Source organism: Podarcis muralis, chromosome 3, assembly GCF_964188315.1.
Source record: "Podarcis muralis chromosome 3, rPodMur119.hap1.1, whole genome shotgun sequence".
NCBI lineage: Eukaryota > Metazoa > Chordata > Lepidosauria > Squamata > Lacertidae > Podarcis > Podarcis muralis.
In genome coordinates, this window is record NC_135657.1 from 30,398,119 (window position 1) to 30,413,022 (window position 14,904).

The 14,904-nt window shown below is 43.5% G+C and overlaps 1 protein-coding gene across 1 annotated transcript in view; it reads left to right on the plus strand.

Moving 5' to 3' along the window:
* The first annotated feature begins 208 nt into the window (after positions 1-208).
* The window catches only part of DISP1 (dispatched RND transporter family member 1), an 83,637-nt gene continuing 68,941 nt past the window's right edge, over positions 209-14,904 (plus strand). Inside the window, exon 1 of the mRNA XM_028724565.2 lies at positions 209-493. Within this exon, the coding sequence (XP_028580398.2) occupies positions 332-493 (162 nt within the window). The 5' untranslated portion in view covers positions 209-331. The remainder of the gene's footprint in view (positions 494-14,904) is intronic.

The window sequence follows — 14,904 nt, forward strand, 5'->3', positions numbered from 1 at the left end:
AGTTCGATCTAGGTTTTTATGAGACCCTGAGTCAAAAAATGGTAGTATATCCCTCCCCTCCTCAAAGGGGTAAACGTATTAGAAAGGAGCAAGGCAACGCGCACCACCCTCCAAGCTTTCCCACCTTTCCCTGCTCCTGGAAAACCCGCTGCCCTATATCAGCCGCGGCCGCAGCGAGCCTAGACCGCGTCGGGGTGGCGCCACGCTCAAGATGGCGGGGTCGCCTGCGCGCCACGCTCAAGATGGGCGGCTGCTCCCCTCCCCTCTCCCTCTCTCCCTGGCCCAGACCTCTTCCCGGCAGTGATTTCCGGAGCGAGAGGGATTCCGTCCCATGGTAACAGGGCCACGGCGGGGGACGCCAGAGGGGCTGCTCACTTCCTGCCCCGCAGAGAGACGCGGCGCGGAGAGAAAGGGAGAGGACGAGGGCGACGAGCTCCACACGCGCCCCCTCAGCAGCAAGCCGGGCAGGGACCGCTCCCTCGCAGGGACCCAGGTAGGAACTGGTCCTGCGCTCCGCGGGGTGGGGGACGGGCAGGGGGCTTCTGCCCCGGGGATTTGCACAGGTAGCCAGCGCCTCGGTTGCAGAGGAGGCCCAGCCTTGTCTGGGCGGACTGGGGAGGTGAGCGCGCGACTGCGGGGGGAGCCGCGAGGACCCGCTGGGGAAAGGAGGAGGAGGGGGGCCCGCTGCTCGTGAAGCCGCGTTCGGCCCAGCAAACGGGGGGCTTGCAGATCTCCAAGCCTGGCTCTACGGTTGGTTGCAGTACCCTTCCTCCTGAATAATGCTAAAAGTGAAGAGTTGCGATTTTTTACTTACAACCGCCTCCCTCTTGAAGAGCTTAAGCATCTTCTCTCTCGGGTCTCAGTGACAACTCTCGTATGCAGTTGTTTGCAAAGTGTGTAGAATTTTCCTGTCTCTTACCCGCCTCACAAACCCCTTTCCAGTGGTGCGTAAGGTCCAGCATACCCAAAATGAGCTTCACATCCGACTCTTTGTTAGTATTGTATCCATCTTCTGGAACAGAGGAGGATTTCCTTAGATAGACTGTTGCTTTCCTCGGATTTCGTCCCAAATTTAGGTTTCATCACCAGAACGGCTTTGTTTTCCTGCATTCTTCACATGCAGACATGCCCTTTGTATGTGTCGTTCTGCATATTTTGGGGAGGAAACTTGACTCATTTCCCCCGCAGGCATAGTCAAGGTAGTGATGTTGATTTAGCTATCACACTTGATCACTTTCTGGTTGGGGCTGATGGGAATTGTAGTCCACAACATCTGGAAGGCACTACTCTGGCTACTCCTGTATGATGTGCTCCCTTTTTGAATTCTGAATTGCACAACAAAGAGCATTGGAGGTGACGTGGGGAATTTCAGGGATCTTTTATTCAGCTAAATATGTGAAAAGAGCTAGGAAGGCAACACAGTCTGTGCTGTTCTCCATCTGTGTCAACTGTATGGGGACTTTCGTATAGCTCAGTTGTAAAGCACACAGACCTTGCACAGAAAAGGTCCCAGGTTCTCTCCCTTGCATCTGTAGGAAGGATTGGAAAAGGCCAATGTCTTGAGAGCCTGCATAGATGTTGCCAGTCATCATAGAGCTAAATGGGCCACTTCCTATGTTGCTGGTTGAGGACTGGACTCTGGGGATCGGAATTGCTGAAAAGGTGCTTTGTGATCTCCACAAATAGAGCTGTCTGGTCATGTTATTATTAGAAACATCACCTGACAGAACCCTGTTCCACTTTGCAGGGAGATGGTAAATGTTCCACTGATGGCTCATTCTTTGATTCGAATAAGACTCCTTTAATTATTTATTTTCTGTGATGCAGGATTTTTATTCTTGCATGTTTGAATTGGGTATTAAGAGGATGCTTATACACACATACAGTATCTTTCTAAAGGGTCTTTTACAGATAAAAGATACATGTTGACTGAAGGTCAAGCATGGAAGGTGGAATTTGAAGGAAAGGACCACATGGTTTGTCTAGTCCAAGGATATGGTGCCCTCCAGTTCTAGTTAGACTTCAGTTTCCATCATTATGACTGTTGGCCATTTTAACCTAGTGTCGCCTGCCTGCCCTAAAATTGGATCCGATTCCAAAGCCATCTCTAACACTTAAGTCAGAGACAGTAGGGAATTTCACCGCCTTTTGGGGTTAATTGAAATTATATTTGAATGCATTATCCTATAAAGTTTCTGTATGCTGGGTCAGACCATTCATCCATTTCGTTAAGTATTGTTTACTTCGCCTAGCAGCAGACTCAAGGTCTCATGTATTTCCCAGTCCTGGCATCTGAGAGCCTTTAATTGGAGGTGTCTGAGAGTGTACATGAGACCTTCTGTGCTGGTTCAGTGAGCCGCAGTCCCAATAATCCTTTGGTTAATTATCTGGTGTACGAGAATCTGCTACATCAGAATATTTACATTCCTGTGCTAAGCACATATTCAAAGCAAAGAAAGCTCTTTTAACTTTAGCCATAACATTTATAAAACGACTGCTGCTTGTCTTGGATTGTTCAGAATTAATAAAGGCTCTGGTCGTTTTATTACTCTGTAGTAGAAACAGGCTCCAGATATTATTCCACTTATTTATTTTTTACCTCAGAGGGGGCAGAATTTAGTTTGGGTTTGCAACAGGGATTGCATTTTTAAAGTACTGGAAGCTAAGGCTTATGTTCATCTTCCCTCTTCCAAATATATCAAGGCTTGACAGCATTTCTTTTATCATTGAGGTGGGTTAGAACATGTCATTTTCCACTGTTTGTGTGTGTGTAGGTGTTTTTTTAAAAAATAAACAAACACATTGACAACATTTGGTTTCCTCCTTAATTTCCCCTTTCACTCCCCGCCCACCATAAAAGAACTCAGACATAGCCCATTGATAGAAATGAATACAAGAGAAATAAAGGTCACTAAACAACAACAAAATTACCTGAATAAAACATTGTTCCACATGTCAGAAGAACCTTGGCTGGTCTTCCCTTAAACGGAGGTGAACCTAGAGTTACAACCCTTTGCATACTTACTTGGGAGTAAGTCCCACTGAACGTAAGAGGGATTTAGGTCTGAGTAGGGGGACGCGGATGGCGCTGTGGGTAAAAGCCTCAGCGCCTAGGGCTTGCCGATCGAAAGGTCGGCAGTTCGAATCCCCGCAGCGGGGTGCGCTCCTGTCACTCGGTCCCAGCGCCTGCCAACCTAGCAGTTCGAAAGCACCCCCGGGTGCAAGTAGATAAATAGGGACCGCTTACTGGCGGGAAGGTAAACGGCGTTTCCGTGTGCTGCGCTGGCTCGCCAGATGCGACTTTGTCACGCTGGCCACGTGACCCGGAAGTGTCTCCGGACAGCGCTGGCCCCCGGCCTCTTAAGTGAGATGGGCGCACAACCCTAGAGTCTGTCAAGACTGGCCCGTACGGGCAGGGGTACCTTTACCTTTAAACTTGTATAGGATTTCATTACAAGTATGTCAACAGCGTAGTAGGACCATCATAAAAATGTTGTAACGTGAACCTTTTTATATATTGGTGCTCCTCAGCAAACCTACAATCATGTGAATTTCCTGAGTTGATGAATTTTTAAGGTAGAGCATGCCTAAATTAGAAACAAAACAATTATTCAGTAGTAATGTAAACCTTCGCACCTCATTGGCTACCCAGCTGATTTTAGTAGTTGCTTAGGTTTCCTGTTTGGAATGGGATGTAGAATTCTGGATACTTTCCAGCACATCTGGTGCAGGAAGAGGAGAAAGAAGCAACCCTTTAAACTCAGCCTTCCCCAGCCTAGTACTTTTCAGATGCTTTGAACTGCAGGTTCCATCATTACTGACCATTGGTTGATGGGAGTTGTAGTCCAAAAATATTTGGAAGGCACAAGCTTGGAGAAAGATGCTCTAACTTCTCTGTTGTGCCTCAGGGATTTTTTGTTAGTGAAATGGAAGTGGCCTTCAGCCATATTTTGGCCTGTTACTATTTCAGATATTGGGTTATCTGTGGCAAAAGACAGAAGGTGATCATCCCAGGAAAAGTATGAACATTTCTTCTTCCCCCACACCCCCTGCTTCTGCACTGGAGATGTAGACCGTGTCAAACATTGGAACTTGGAATATGTTTTAAAGGGTTTTCCAGGAACAAAATAAAGACTTCTTACAATGCTGACTCCTAAATCTTCATATTTTACAGCAGTATGTGTCAGTTTCCCACATAAAGCATCTCTTTTCAAATGCTGTGTGCAGTATTCGTCTTTGAGATTAGTCACCCTCTTAAAGTTGGCTAACAGACCAGAGTTAAGGTTTTTTGTTCTTTTTCCTGGTAGCTTAAATCCTTAAGTCACAAAGTGATGGGAAACAGGTGAGGGTAGGTATTCTGGAAGGATACAGTTTGTCACTCACATGCAATGTCTAATGAGTTGTACTGAATTTTCAGCCACATTTTGGAACATTTCAGATAATTCCACTAGGTGTTAGCCAAGGGGTGTATGAATGAGCATGTGTGTGTTTGTGTGTGTGTAAGAGAGAGAGATGTCAGGTGACAACATCTTGGAATATTTCAAATCTGTTGTCAAGCCCGCATAACTGGGATCATCTGAGTGTTCCTTTTTTATCAGCAACCACCCAAAAAGGGCTAGAATTGTAAAATCAATGGGGGAAAAGCCCAAGCACAACTAAGTTTTGAAGAAGAAAAAAAACCCAAACTGCTCAGTTCATAAAATTTCAATAAATATTTCTCATCTTTCTGGAATCCTCTTCAGATGTTAATGGTTTGTACACAAAACTCTATCCTGAAGATTTGTGGCAGCTTAACAGTGTTTTAAAAGCATTAAAAAGCCTAATCAGTGAAAATAAAACCTACTATTAAAACTCTTCCACCATACCAGACACCAAAAGCCAGACTAATTTTTTTTAAAGCCTTAATAGCATTTCCAGAAGATGCTCACATGCTACTTTGGAGGAATCCCTGGGGAGGGGGAAATTGAGGAGCAGAACTGATGGACAGTGACTTAATGTGCTCTTGCGCTCTTAAAAGTGGGTTAGGAACTTTTTGCAATATAAGTAGTATTAGAAATTCTCTCTTCTCCATTATGTGTGGGTGTTTTTAATTAATGCTGAAACCATGTGAGGCTAAGCACTTATTTGTATGTATTGTATAGTATTGAAGAAGCTTCTCTCACAACATTTTCTGACTGTGACTTCTCTTTGTGCTGACTGACTGCTGGGCTTTTTTAAAGAAGATATTTCACTCAAGTTTGTATTACTTCTCAGAACTAGTGGTTTGGAACTGTTCTGTATCTGAAATAAGTTTTGAAAGTGGACCATAGTAAGCGTGTGTAGTTGAGCTGCATTTACATTTTAAATTTGCTAGTGTCTTGCCCAGTAAGGCCTTCCTAAAAGGTAAAGGACCCCTGAAAGTTAAGTCCCATCGCAAACGACTCTGGGGTTGCGGCGCTTATCTCGCTTTACTGGCCGAGGGAGCCGACGTTTGTCCACAGACAGTTTTTCCAGGGCATGTGGCCAGCATGACTAAGTCGCTTCTGGCAAAACCAGAGCAACACACGGAAACGCTGTTTACCCTCCCGCCGGAGCGGTACCTATTTATCTACTTGCACTTTGATGTGCTTTCAAACTGCTGGGTGGGCAGGAGCTGGGACCGAGCAATGGGAGCTCACCCTGTTGCGGGGATTCGAACCGCCAACCTTTCGATCAGCAAGCCCTAAGCCCAGTGGTTTAGACCACAGCGCCACCCACGTCCCAAGGCCTTCCTACACAGACATATTTTTAAATAAATTACTTTCATCAGATGAAGGCTTATTTAAAATGTTGTGTCTGAAAAACCTATGACTGTTGTTATGAAATCCTTTAAAGGTAAAGGGACCCCTGACCATTAGGTCCAGTCGTGGCCGATTCTGGGGTTGCGGCGCTCATCTCGCTTTATTGGCCGAGGGAGCCAGCGTACAGCTTCCGGGTCATGTGGCCAGCATGACTAAGCCGCTTCTGGCGAACCAGAGCAGCACACGGAAATGCCGTTTACCTTCCTGCTGTAGCAGTACCTATTTATCTACTTGCAGTTTGACACGCTTTCGAACTGCTAGGTTGGCAGGAGCAGGGACTGAGCAATGGGAGCTCACCCCGTCACGGGGATTCGAACCGCCAACCTTCTGATCGGCAAGTCCTAGGCTCTGTGGTTTAACCCGCAGCACCACCCCCGTCCCTTTAAATCAACGTAATTTCTTCACTATAGTACAGAATTTCCCCCCCTCTGAAAATGTGTTGCAAACATTCAGTATTTCTCTATAAGCTAAGGTTGAACCTTGACAAGATGGAGTTGCTGCAGACTGGAGTTCCCGGGTTTAGGAATTGGGTTCACAGATTGTTTGGTGTGAGGTTGCACTCTCTCTAAAGCAGGAATAGGGAATGTGTGGCCCTCCAGATGCTGTTGGACTACACCTTTCATCATCCCTGACCATAGGCCATTTTGGCTGGGGCTGATGGGAACTGTCATGCTCTGTGTTCCTGGACAGAGATAGCTTAGTCACATGCCCTAGTAGCTTCCCAGCTTGCCCACTGTAAGATGCTCTCTGTGGAGATGCCCTTGAAGGTGGTTTGGAGGCTGCAGCTTGAGCAAAATGCTATGTAGGTACTGACATATTCAGTGACATACACAGTTTGGAAACATTTGCACTGGCTACCTGTTCATCACTGAGTCCAATTCAAGGTGTTAACTTTAATGTTAAGCTCTGGACTGTTTGGGGCCAGTTAGCTGAAAGACTGCCTCTCCTGATATTGTGAGTTGGGATCTGCTGAGAAGACCCTGTTGGTTGTGCTATCATTATACTTGGTGGGAACCTGGAACAGGGTCTTCTTGATTGTGGCACCCTGGCTCTGAAACACTCTTCTTCCCTGCTCTCCCTCTCCCAATAACAGGCAGACTCCTACATTGGGTGGAATCTGACAGGGTAAGGCATTTCTGTTTCACGCTGACTTTGAACATCATTAGTGACTTAGGATTGAATTGTTATTAGATAAAGGATTGAATTCTGATTGAATTCTGATTTCTGTTTTTGTGTAATTTGGCTTTGTGTTATGTGTGTATTTGTACAAATTATAACCTGTCTTGTGACCACGGGGTGAAGGATGGGATATACATTGCTTTAAATAAAAGAAATATAGAAAACTGTTTGAACATTGTGAAAATGTTAAGTTGTACAGTAAGCCCGCAACTTACACACCCAAAGCCAAAATAGTGTATAGTCAAAACACATTGGGTTCAATGGCGGGTGGGATTGCCAAAGTAATTTTCCCCAAAACCTCATCCTCTTTCTGGCCCCTTTTTATTTATATTTTATTTTTTGCTGAACGCGCACAAGTTGTGCAAGTTGTGAGCCTACTGCATTGCATTGCACATTCTAGTTACAAATCCACAATTTTAAAACCGTAACCACTTAAAATGGTAAAATATTTGCACCTTGAGAAACAGGAGAAGTGAATTCTTCTGTTCCTTTTTAAGTTAGGTGTATTTAGTCCTAGAGTAAACTTACTTTAAAATTCAAGGCTCTGTTGGGGGGCTAAAAAAATAAAAAGGATTAACTGTGGGAACAATTCACACACCTCCGGTTTAGCTGGAATGCTGAAGAATGATATTTCTCACATTACAGTTGTGCTTCAGGGTTAATGGCTGATTTAAAGGTGTGAACTAAGAATGCTTCATTGGAAACCTTTTATTTCTCAACCATAAATTACTGTTCACTGCATGGGTGTGTGTCTTTAAGTCTGAACAAAGAAAATGCTTACTAGTCTATTCAAACAAAGTTGCTAGTTAAGACTTTGCCATAGGCTGCAAAATTGCTTGGTAGATATCCCTTTCTTCTGGCAAAAGATGCTCCTAACTGGCCAACATTGTCTCAGAACTCCCTACTGTCTTCTTAATCCTTGTTTGTTTACTGTGTGCCGTTCCCCACATCAAAAAGGCCATTTAAACTTCTATTCGAAAATCTTGCCATTTCTTGGGTCTCCTTCACCACTATCATTTATATCCTGCAGTGTATTGATTGATGGGTTAGGTTAATCAATTTTTAAAGAGTGCCCCATATTAATTGGGTAGTGGCTTTTAAAGAAATTTTTTGACTCTCAGGACTGAACTGTGTGTTCCTTCTACTCTTGTGGCGAAACAGCATGATCAATTATAGATGGGAGAGAGGAAACAATTATGTTGGGACATTCAGGGTTTTTTAGGGTTTATTTTTTGGAAAAGTGGCCTAAAAATAATACCATACAAATTTGTCTATCTAGGTTATACAGTGGACGCTCGGGTTGCAAACGTGATCCGTGCGGGATACACGTTCGCAACCTGCAGCGTTCGCAACCCACAGTGGCACATCTGCGCATGCGCAGGCTGGAATTCGGCTCTTCTGCACATGCGCAAGGCACGATTTAGTGCTTCTGCGCATGCACAACCCCCGAAACAAGGAAGTAACCCATTCCGGTACTTCCGGGTTTCAGCGGGTCCGTAACCTGAAAAAGTGCAACCTGAAGCGTCTGTAACCCGAGGTATGACTGTATATGCGTGAGCTTGCTCCAGTGAGGGATTATTCTAGGTTCCTTTTTTGCTAACAATACTAGCATTATAAGAGGGTTGGGTTGTTGTTTTGCTAAAAGGTGAGATGAGGTGGTTGAGTGATGGGTGGGTCTGCTCACCTGTCAAAACGACGCACAGGGTGGGGCAGCCCAGCAGCCAGCCAGATCTTTTACCCCACACCTCATTTAGTGGGTTTTATGTGGAACTTGGGTGGTTCTGTGGTCTAAACCACTGGGCCTAGGGCTTGCTGATCGGAAGGTTGGCGGTTCGAATCCCCGCGACGGGGTGAGCTCCCGTTGCTCGGTCCCAGCTCCTGCCAACCTAGCAGTTTGAAAGCACGTCAAAGTGCAAGTAGATAAATAGGTACTGCTCCAGCGGGAAGGTAAATGGCATTTCCATGTGCTGCTCTGGTTCTCCAGAAGCAGCTCAGTCATGTTGGCCACATGACCCGGAAATACTGTCTGTGGACAAACATTGGCTCCCTCGGCCAGAAAAGCAAGATGATGAGCCCAGAGTCGTTTGCTACTGGACTTAACTGTCAGGGGTCTTTTACCTTTACCTTTTATGTGTGACTTCAGATAACTGCATATTTAATCAAGAATTGTGGTATTAGCAAACAACATAGCAACAGCCCATTTTTTCATGATATGGTGTGGTATAATGTTCTCATAATTTGTAGCTTCTTTCTGAGGAAATGAGAAGAAAAAGAGAGTAAATACACACACACACACACACACACACACACACACACACACACACACCATCGTCAGCAGTTTTGTTTATTTGGAAGTATATATGTTCAGATAAGTGTACATCTAGGATTGCAGCTTAGGAGATGGAAGGGGTGAATTAATATCTGCACATCTAAAACTCAGCATCACCATAGTATCTTAATGAATAGCTATGTGAGCTTTGCTTGAGGCTGCCAGGAATTTTAAAATTCCTATTGTTGGAGTTTAATTGCAGGAGTAAAGATTTAGCTAGATTACGCAACACTTTAATTACATAAGAAGATAAGCTGTCCCAAGGTTTGTTATTATCGTAAACAATAGTCCTCTGAAATTTTACTATTGGTAACTAAAAGATGTCTGTAAAAAAACCTGAATTCTGTTGCAGTTGAATGTAATGTCTCATTGACAGTTTTATGTAGATGCTTAGAGCTTTGCACTACTTGGAAGTAAGCCTTCCCAAGTTCCGGGGGGGGGGGGGGGGCGTTGCTTGCTAGTAAATATCCCTAAGATTGCAGCTTTACAGTTTTTGGAACCAGCCCCTCATGAAGTAGACTGCTATGTCTGAGAAACTTGTTCCTGCCTGCTTTCTAATGTGTCACATTGGCTTCAGACATGCCTGCACATCATGCATGCTTCTTTGTCCAAAAGGGTTCTTAAAATATAGGTTTTCACTTTGGCATACATTCACATCTGAATATTGTTTTGCCTCTGGTGCTTTTTATGGCTTGAAAGCTGCCCCCCCCCCCAATAGCTGGCTTCAAGCACTGCTTAAAAAATGTCTGTGATTTATTTATGGCCTTCTAGAAAGTGACTAGCAAGATGTAAAGAAAACTATTTTGGATCAGTTCTGAAGAAAAGACATGTGGTGCTTGCTTTCCCCTTTCCCTTTTCTGCAGTGTTCACCCTTACCCCAGTCTTCTTTATTTCAGTTTTGTGTTGGCTCTGGAGGTGGTGGCTTCTTATCTAAAGTCATACCTGTTTTCGTGCACTCCAGACCAGAGCTACAGGCTTTATTTCTTCAGCGGTTAACTGTGGGATGATGTCTTAGCCTCTTTACCAGTACCAGCTAAAAGGCAATAATAAAATATCCCCAATTGAATTTTTAATTTTCTCAAATATTTTGAAATTTCATTAATACTTAATAAGGTACTTGTATTCTGCTGCTTTTTACCCATTTGAAAACCGGTGCTTGCTGTTGTTCAGTAGTACACTATGCCTATATATATTGCTTTAATGTACAGGAAGAAAATCAGAACAATCTATCTACTCAGAGGTAAAGTCAAATCTGCACAAATTACTTTTATGGATGAATATATTTCAAGCAGCAGATGAAACTTGCTTCAGTCATCGGAGCGTTGCTTATCTCCGAAACCTCAGACAAGAAGTGGTTAATTGTGAAACGCTGTATAAACTGATAAAAGCATTGCTGTGGAAGAGCATGTGTAAAATTATAAATCACCCTTCACAACCAATGTTGGCCATAGCTCTGAAAGACACTTAGGCTGGAAACACATCAGAATTGGATAAAACCCGTAATGCGTTTCTTCATCACCTTAGATCATGAGCCAAATACGTATTGCTCCATATCTTCAACAGCTGCCTGGAATGCTGTGCCAATCCTAAAACGCTGTGGAAGGCAGAATTTTATTGCAGGAACTAAACCTGGCAAAACCGTTTTGCGTGAGTTTTTCAGTGACATGTCCTATGGTTAATCTATTTCAGCCTTGAGATTCCAAGCAAACTTTAGAGCAAGTTATTTGGCTAGCTAAAGATTTTTATTGATTTCCTCCCCTGCCGAGCCATTGTGCTATGTATTATGCTATTCTGCCGGAGTTCCTGAGTTTAAATTTGCCAGTTTGAGCATATCTTTTCACTCTTGAAAGATCTGCAATGCACCAAATTGTTCCTGGACACATTTCAAAGTTCTGATGTTAAAACCCCAAATCATTTGAGACCTGGTTATTTGAAGGACTGCTGTTTGCCATATGAATGTGTGATGGGTTTTAAAAAAAAATCTTAGAGAGAAGAGGTACATCTCTAGGTACCTGAGAGAAAACATGTGCTTCCCAGCAACTGATATTGAGAAGTATGCAGCCTCTGTTACGGGAAGTACTGTACAGTGGTACCTCGGGTTACATACGCTTCAGGTTACAGACTCTGCTAACCCAGAAATAGTACCTCGGGTTAAGAACTTTGCTTCAGGATGAGAACAGAAATCGCGCGGCTGCGGCGCAGCTGCAGCAGGAGGCCCCATTAGCTAAAGTGGTGTTTCAGGTTAAGAACAGTTTCAGGTTAAGAACAGACCTCTGGAACGAATTAAGTACGTAACCAGAGGTACCACTGTAGTACATAACCAGTGAAGGCATCTTCATTCGTAGCATCATGTCTGTGAAATGCCTTCCTTAGACAAAAGGGGAGGGCACTTAACATTGACTAAGGTAACAGTGACTGTACCTACTTACTTAAGAGTAAACCCCATTGAACCCAATGTGACTTATTTTTGAGTAGAATGATGTATAGGATTTTACTGTTCGGCACAGAATTAAAACTTACCGTACTTTCATCAATATGTGATTACTTCAGGATTTGCTATCTTAACAGCTCTGCTTCCTTACTGTTTCTGACTAAATGGTTTAATTTTGTTTGAGTTTCACTGGTTATGCTGCTGTTTTTTATTTTTCTCTCTAATGGCACATTTCAATTTTGTTATAGGCCGCTTTGTAGATCTTTTGATGTGGAAACATGGGATACAAATCTTGAAATAAAAGATTCCTCACGTATCTTCCTTAGAACAAGACTTTTGAAATGTCCAGTCACATGTACTTTGATTTTATTGTTCTCAACAGCTGTTGCTGACTTCTTAAAGACAAGTGGAACACACTCAAAACATTTTAAAATTAAACATCTTAAAACCGGAATTAATAAAGTTGTCTCAGCATGATGAGGAGTGTTTTCTCTAGGATGTTAATAGACTGGTTTGTCTATATTGTACACATATACACTGGAGTAAGACCCAGTGAACTCAGTGGGTTTCGCCTCGGATGATACATGTATATAGGATTGCACTGTGAATCTTCTTGCAGTGGGCAACTTGCAGTTTTGAAATACATATACAATTCAGTAAATCTTATATTCAAATACTGTGTGTCTGAAGCAATTTCAGCCAGGAACTTAAACATCAAATATTTCTCCCTGTGTTAAACTTGGTCGATAATGACTCGTATCTGTGCATAGTGTAGTGCTGGCTCTATGTGTTCATCTGAGCAAATGGAAGTTTATTCAAACCTTTCCCTTTTAAGTGAAATCCCTGGTGCATTACATGAGCTAAAACAAATTCAGACATTTGGTTTTCATTAGCTTTGTAACTGAAACAAAAACATATTTAATCCCAGAGTATTTTGAAGTTAATGTGCAACTTTGCTGGGAAGGTATTTAAACCGTGGTATCAGTTGCAAGTCGGCCACATGCCAATGTCTCAAAACTGTCACTGAGCAAGATGTTAAATTACTTTTAACGTGCACAAGATTACATTTGTGTGGTGTAGTGGTATGAAGAGATTTGGGTGAGGTGCAAGGGAGGCTTGAGAACAAAAGCAACTGGTGAAAAAAGCAACTGATAATGAAATGCAAAATCAACCCTTGCAGTTGTTTCTGCAGTGATGGCTTTCTTGTGGCCATTGTGCAATTTTCTCAGCGACAGGCAGGAGTCTGAAGGGTGGGCAGAGGAGGCAGGGGGCAGGAGGATGACCCAGAGGAAGGAGACAGTGATTTGTGGGGTTCGGTACTACCTGTGAGGCAGGGGGAGAGGGAGGAGCTGGGCAGACAGAGACAGAAGAAAAGCAGGCAGAGAGAGAGCTGCAGGAAGGCGCAGAGGTGGAAGAGACATTTTCAGAGAGAGAGTTGGAGCCTTAGAACCTCCTCCCTCCCCTACCCATGGTCTCCAAGGTCAAGGAGGGGCTTAAAGCGGCGTCAGGAGCAGGTGGAGATGCCTCACAGGTGAAGTCGCTTGTGCACACCACATCAGAAGAGAGGGTTTAAATCAGTGATGGCCAAACTTGGCCCTCCAGCTGTTTTGGGACTACAGTTCCCATCATCCCTGACCCCTGGTCCTGTTAGCTAGGGATGATGGGAATTGTAGTCCCAAAACAGCTGGAGGGCCAAGTTTTTGCCATCACTGGTTTAAATGGTCTGGAGGAGGTGTGGTGCGCTGTTGCTCCAACTGCTGGGATGGAGTACAGGTCAGAGGAAGGAGATGTCCAGCTAGCTATTTAGCAAGAGATACTTGCACTTAGGAGCTGATGTATTCAAGTGCTTTGCCAATAAAAAACTAAACTTCCAGTTGCATGTCCTCCTTGCGGGGGACCAGATGTGCTCAGGAAAGATTTGTCCTTGCTATTCTACGTGGGAGTATTTAGTTTGAAATGAAAGGAACTAGGACTGTCGTCTTTTGAAAAAATCTGGGAAACGTTTCTTAAAATTCCAAAAAAAGGACCTTGACAGTCAATCCAGCCCAGCCCTACAGGCCTACAAAGAACCATTGTGGACAAAGTTTGTGGAACATAAACAGGAAAAGAGGGCATAATGGAGAAGTGATGAGGATGAGAGATCCCAGGACAGGATGCGACATATGACCAAAGAAATGGAAAAATGTATCGACAGGACTACACAATGTGCTGATATAGGATGTTTGGATTGAAGGAGCATGCTATTATGGGCAATTATCATGTAAAATACTATTTATTGTTACTCATTTATATACTGCTTATATGCCAAAATAGTTTCTAAGAGCTTATAGAGTCTGCCAGCTATTCATCTGAGAACTGCTCTCAGTGTAAATTATGACATCATCATCATAATTATCGAATCGTAGAATGTTAGAGCTGAAAGGGACCCTGCGAATCATCTCACCCAATCCCCTGGAATGGAGGATTATACATTTGTCCCATACGAGGATCAAACCTGCAACCTCGGCATTATTATGAATGTTTTCTACCCAGTTTCTTATTTTGCTTAAGGGATAGTATATGTTACTGATAGAAAAGTATAGAGTGACTGCACAGTGTGTTTTTTGTTGTTGTTTAGTCGTGTCCGACTCTTCGTGACCCCATGGACCAGAGCACGCCAGGCACTCCTGTCTTCCACTGCCTCCCTCAGTTTGGTCAAACTCGTGTTAGTAGTTTCGAGAACTCTGTCCAACCATCCCGTCCTTTGTCGTCCCCTTCTCTTTGTGCCCTCAATCTTTCCCAACATCAGGGTCTTTTCCAGGGAGTCCTCTCTTCTCATGAGGTGGCCAAAGTAACTGATTTTTCAGGTACTATCCTAATTGAATTATTCATATTTCCTTACCCTGATTATTTATTTATTTATTTTATTTATAGAATACATTTATATATCGCTTAATACCAGGACAGTCTAAGCAGTTTACAAAAAGAATTGTGTGTGTGTGTGTGTGTGTGTGTGTGTGTGTGTGTGTGTACAAACAATGAAACTAAAATACTGCAATACAAGATAAAACAGTAAAATCTCCCCTCCTGCCCAAAGGCAAGAAACACAGCACATTTCGAAAACATCTTAAGAGTCAGCGACCCCTTTGCTTTGTTGCAAAGGTTTC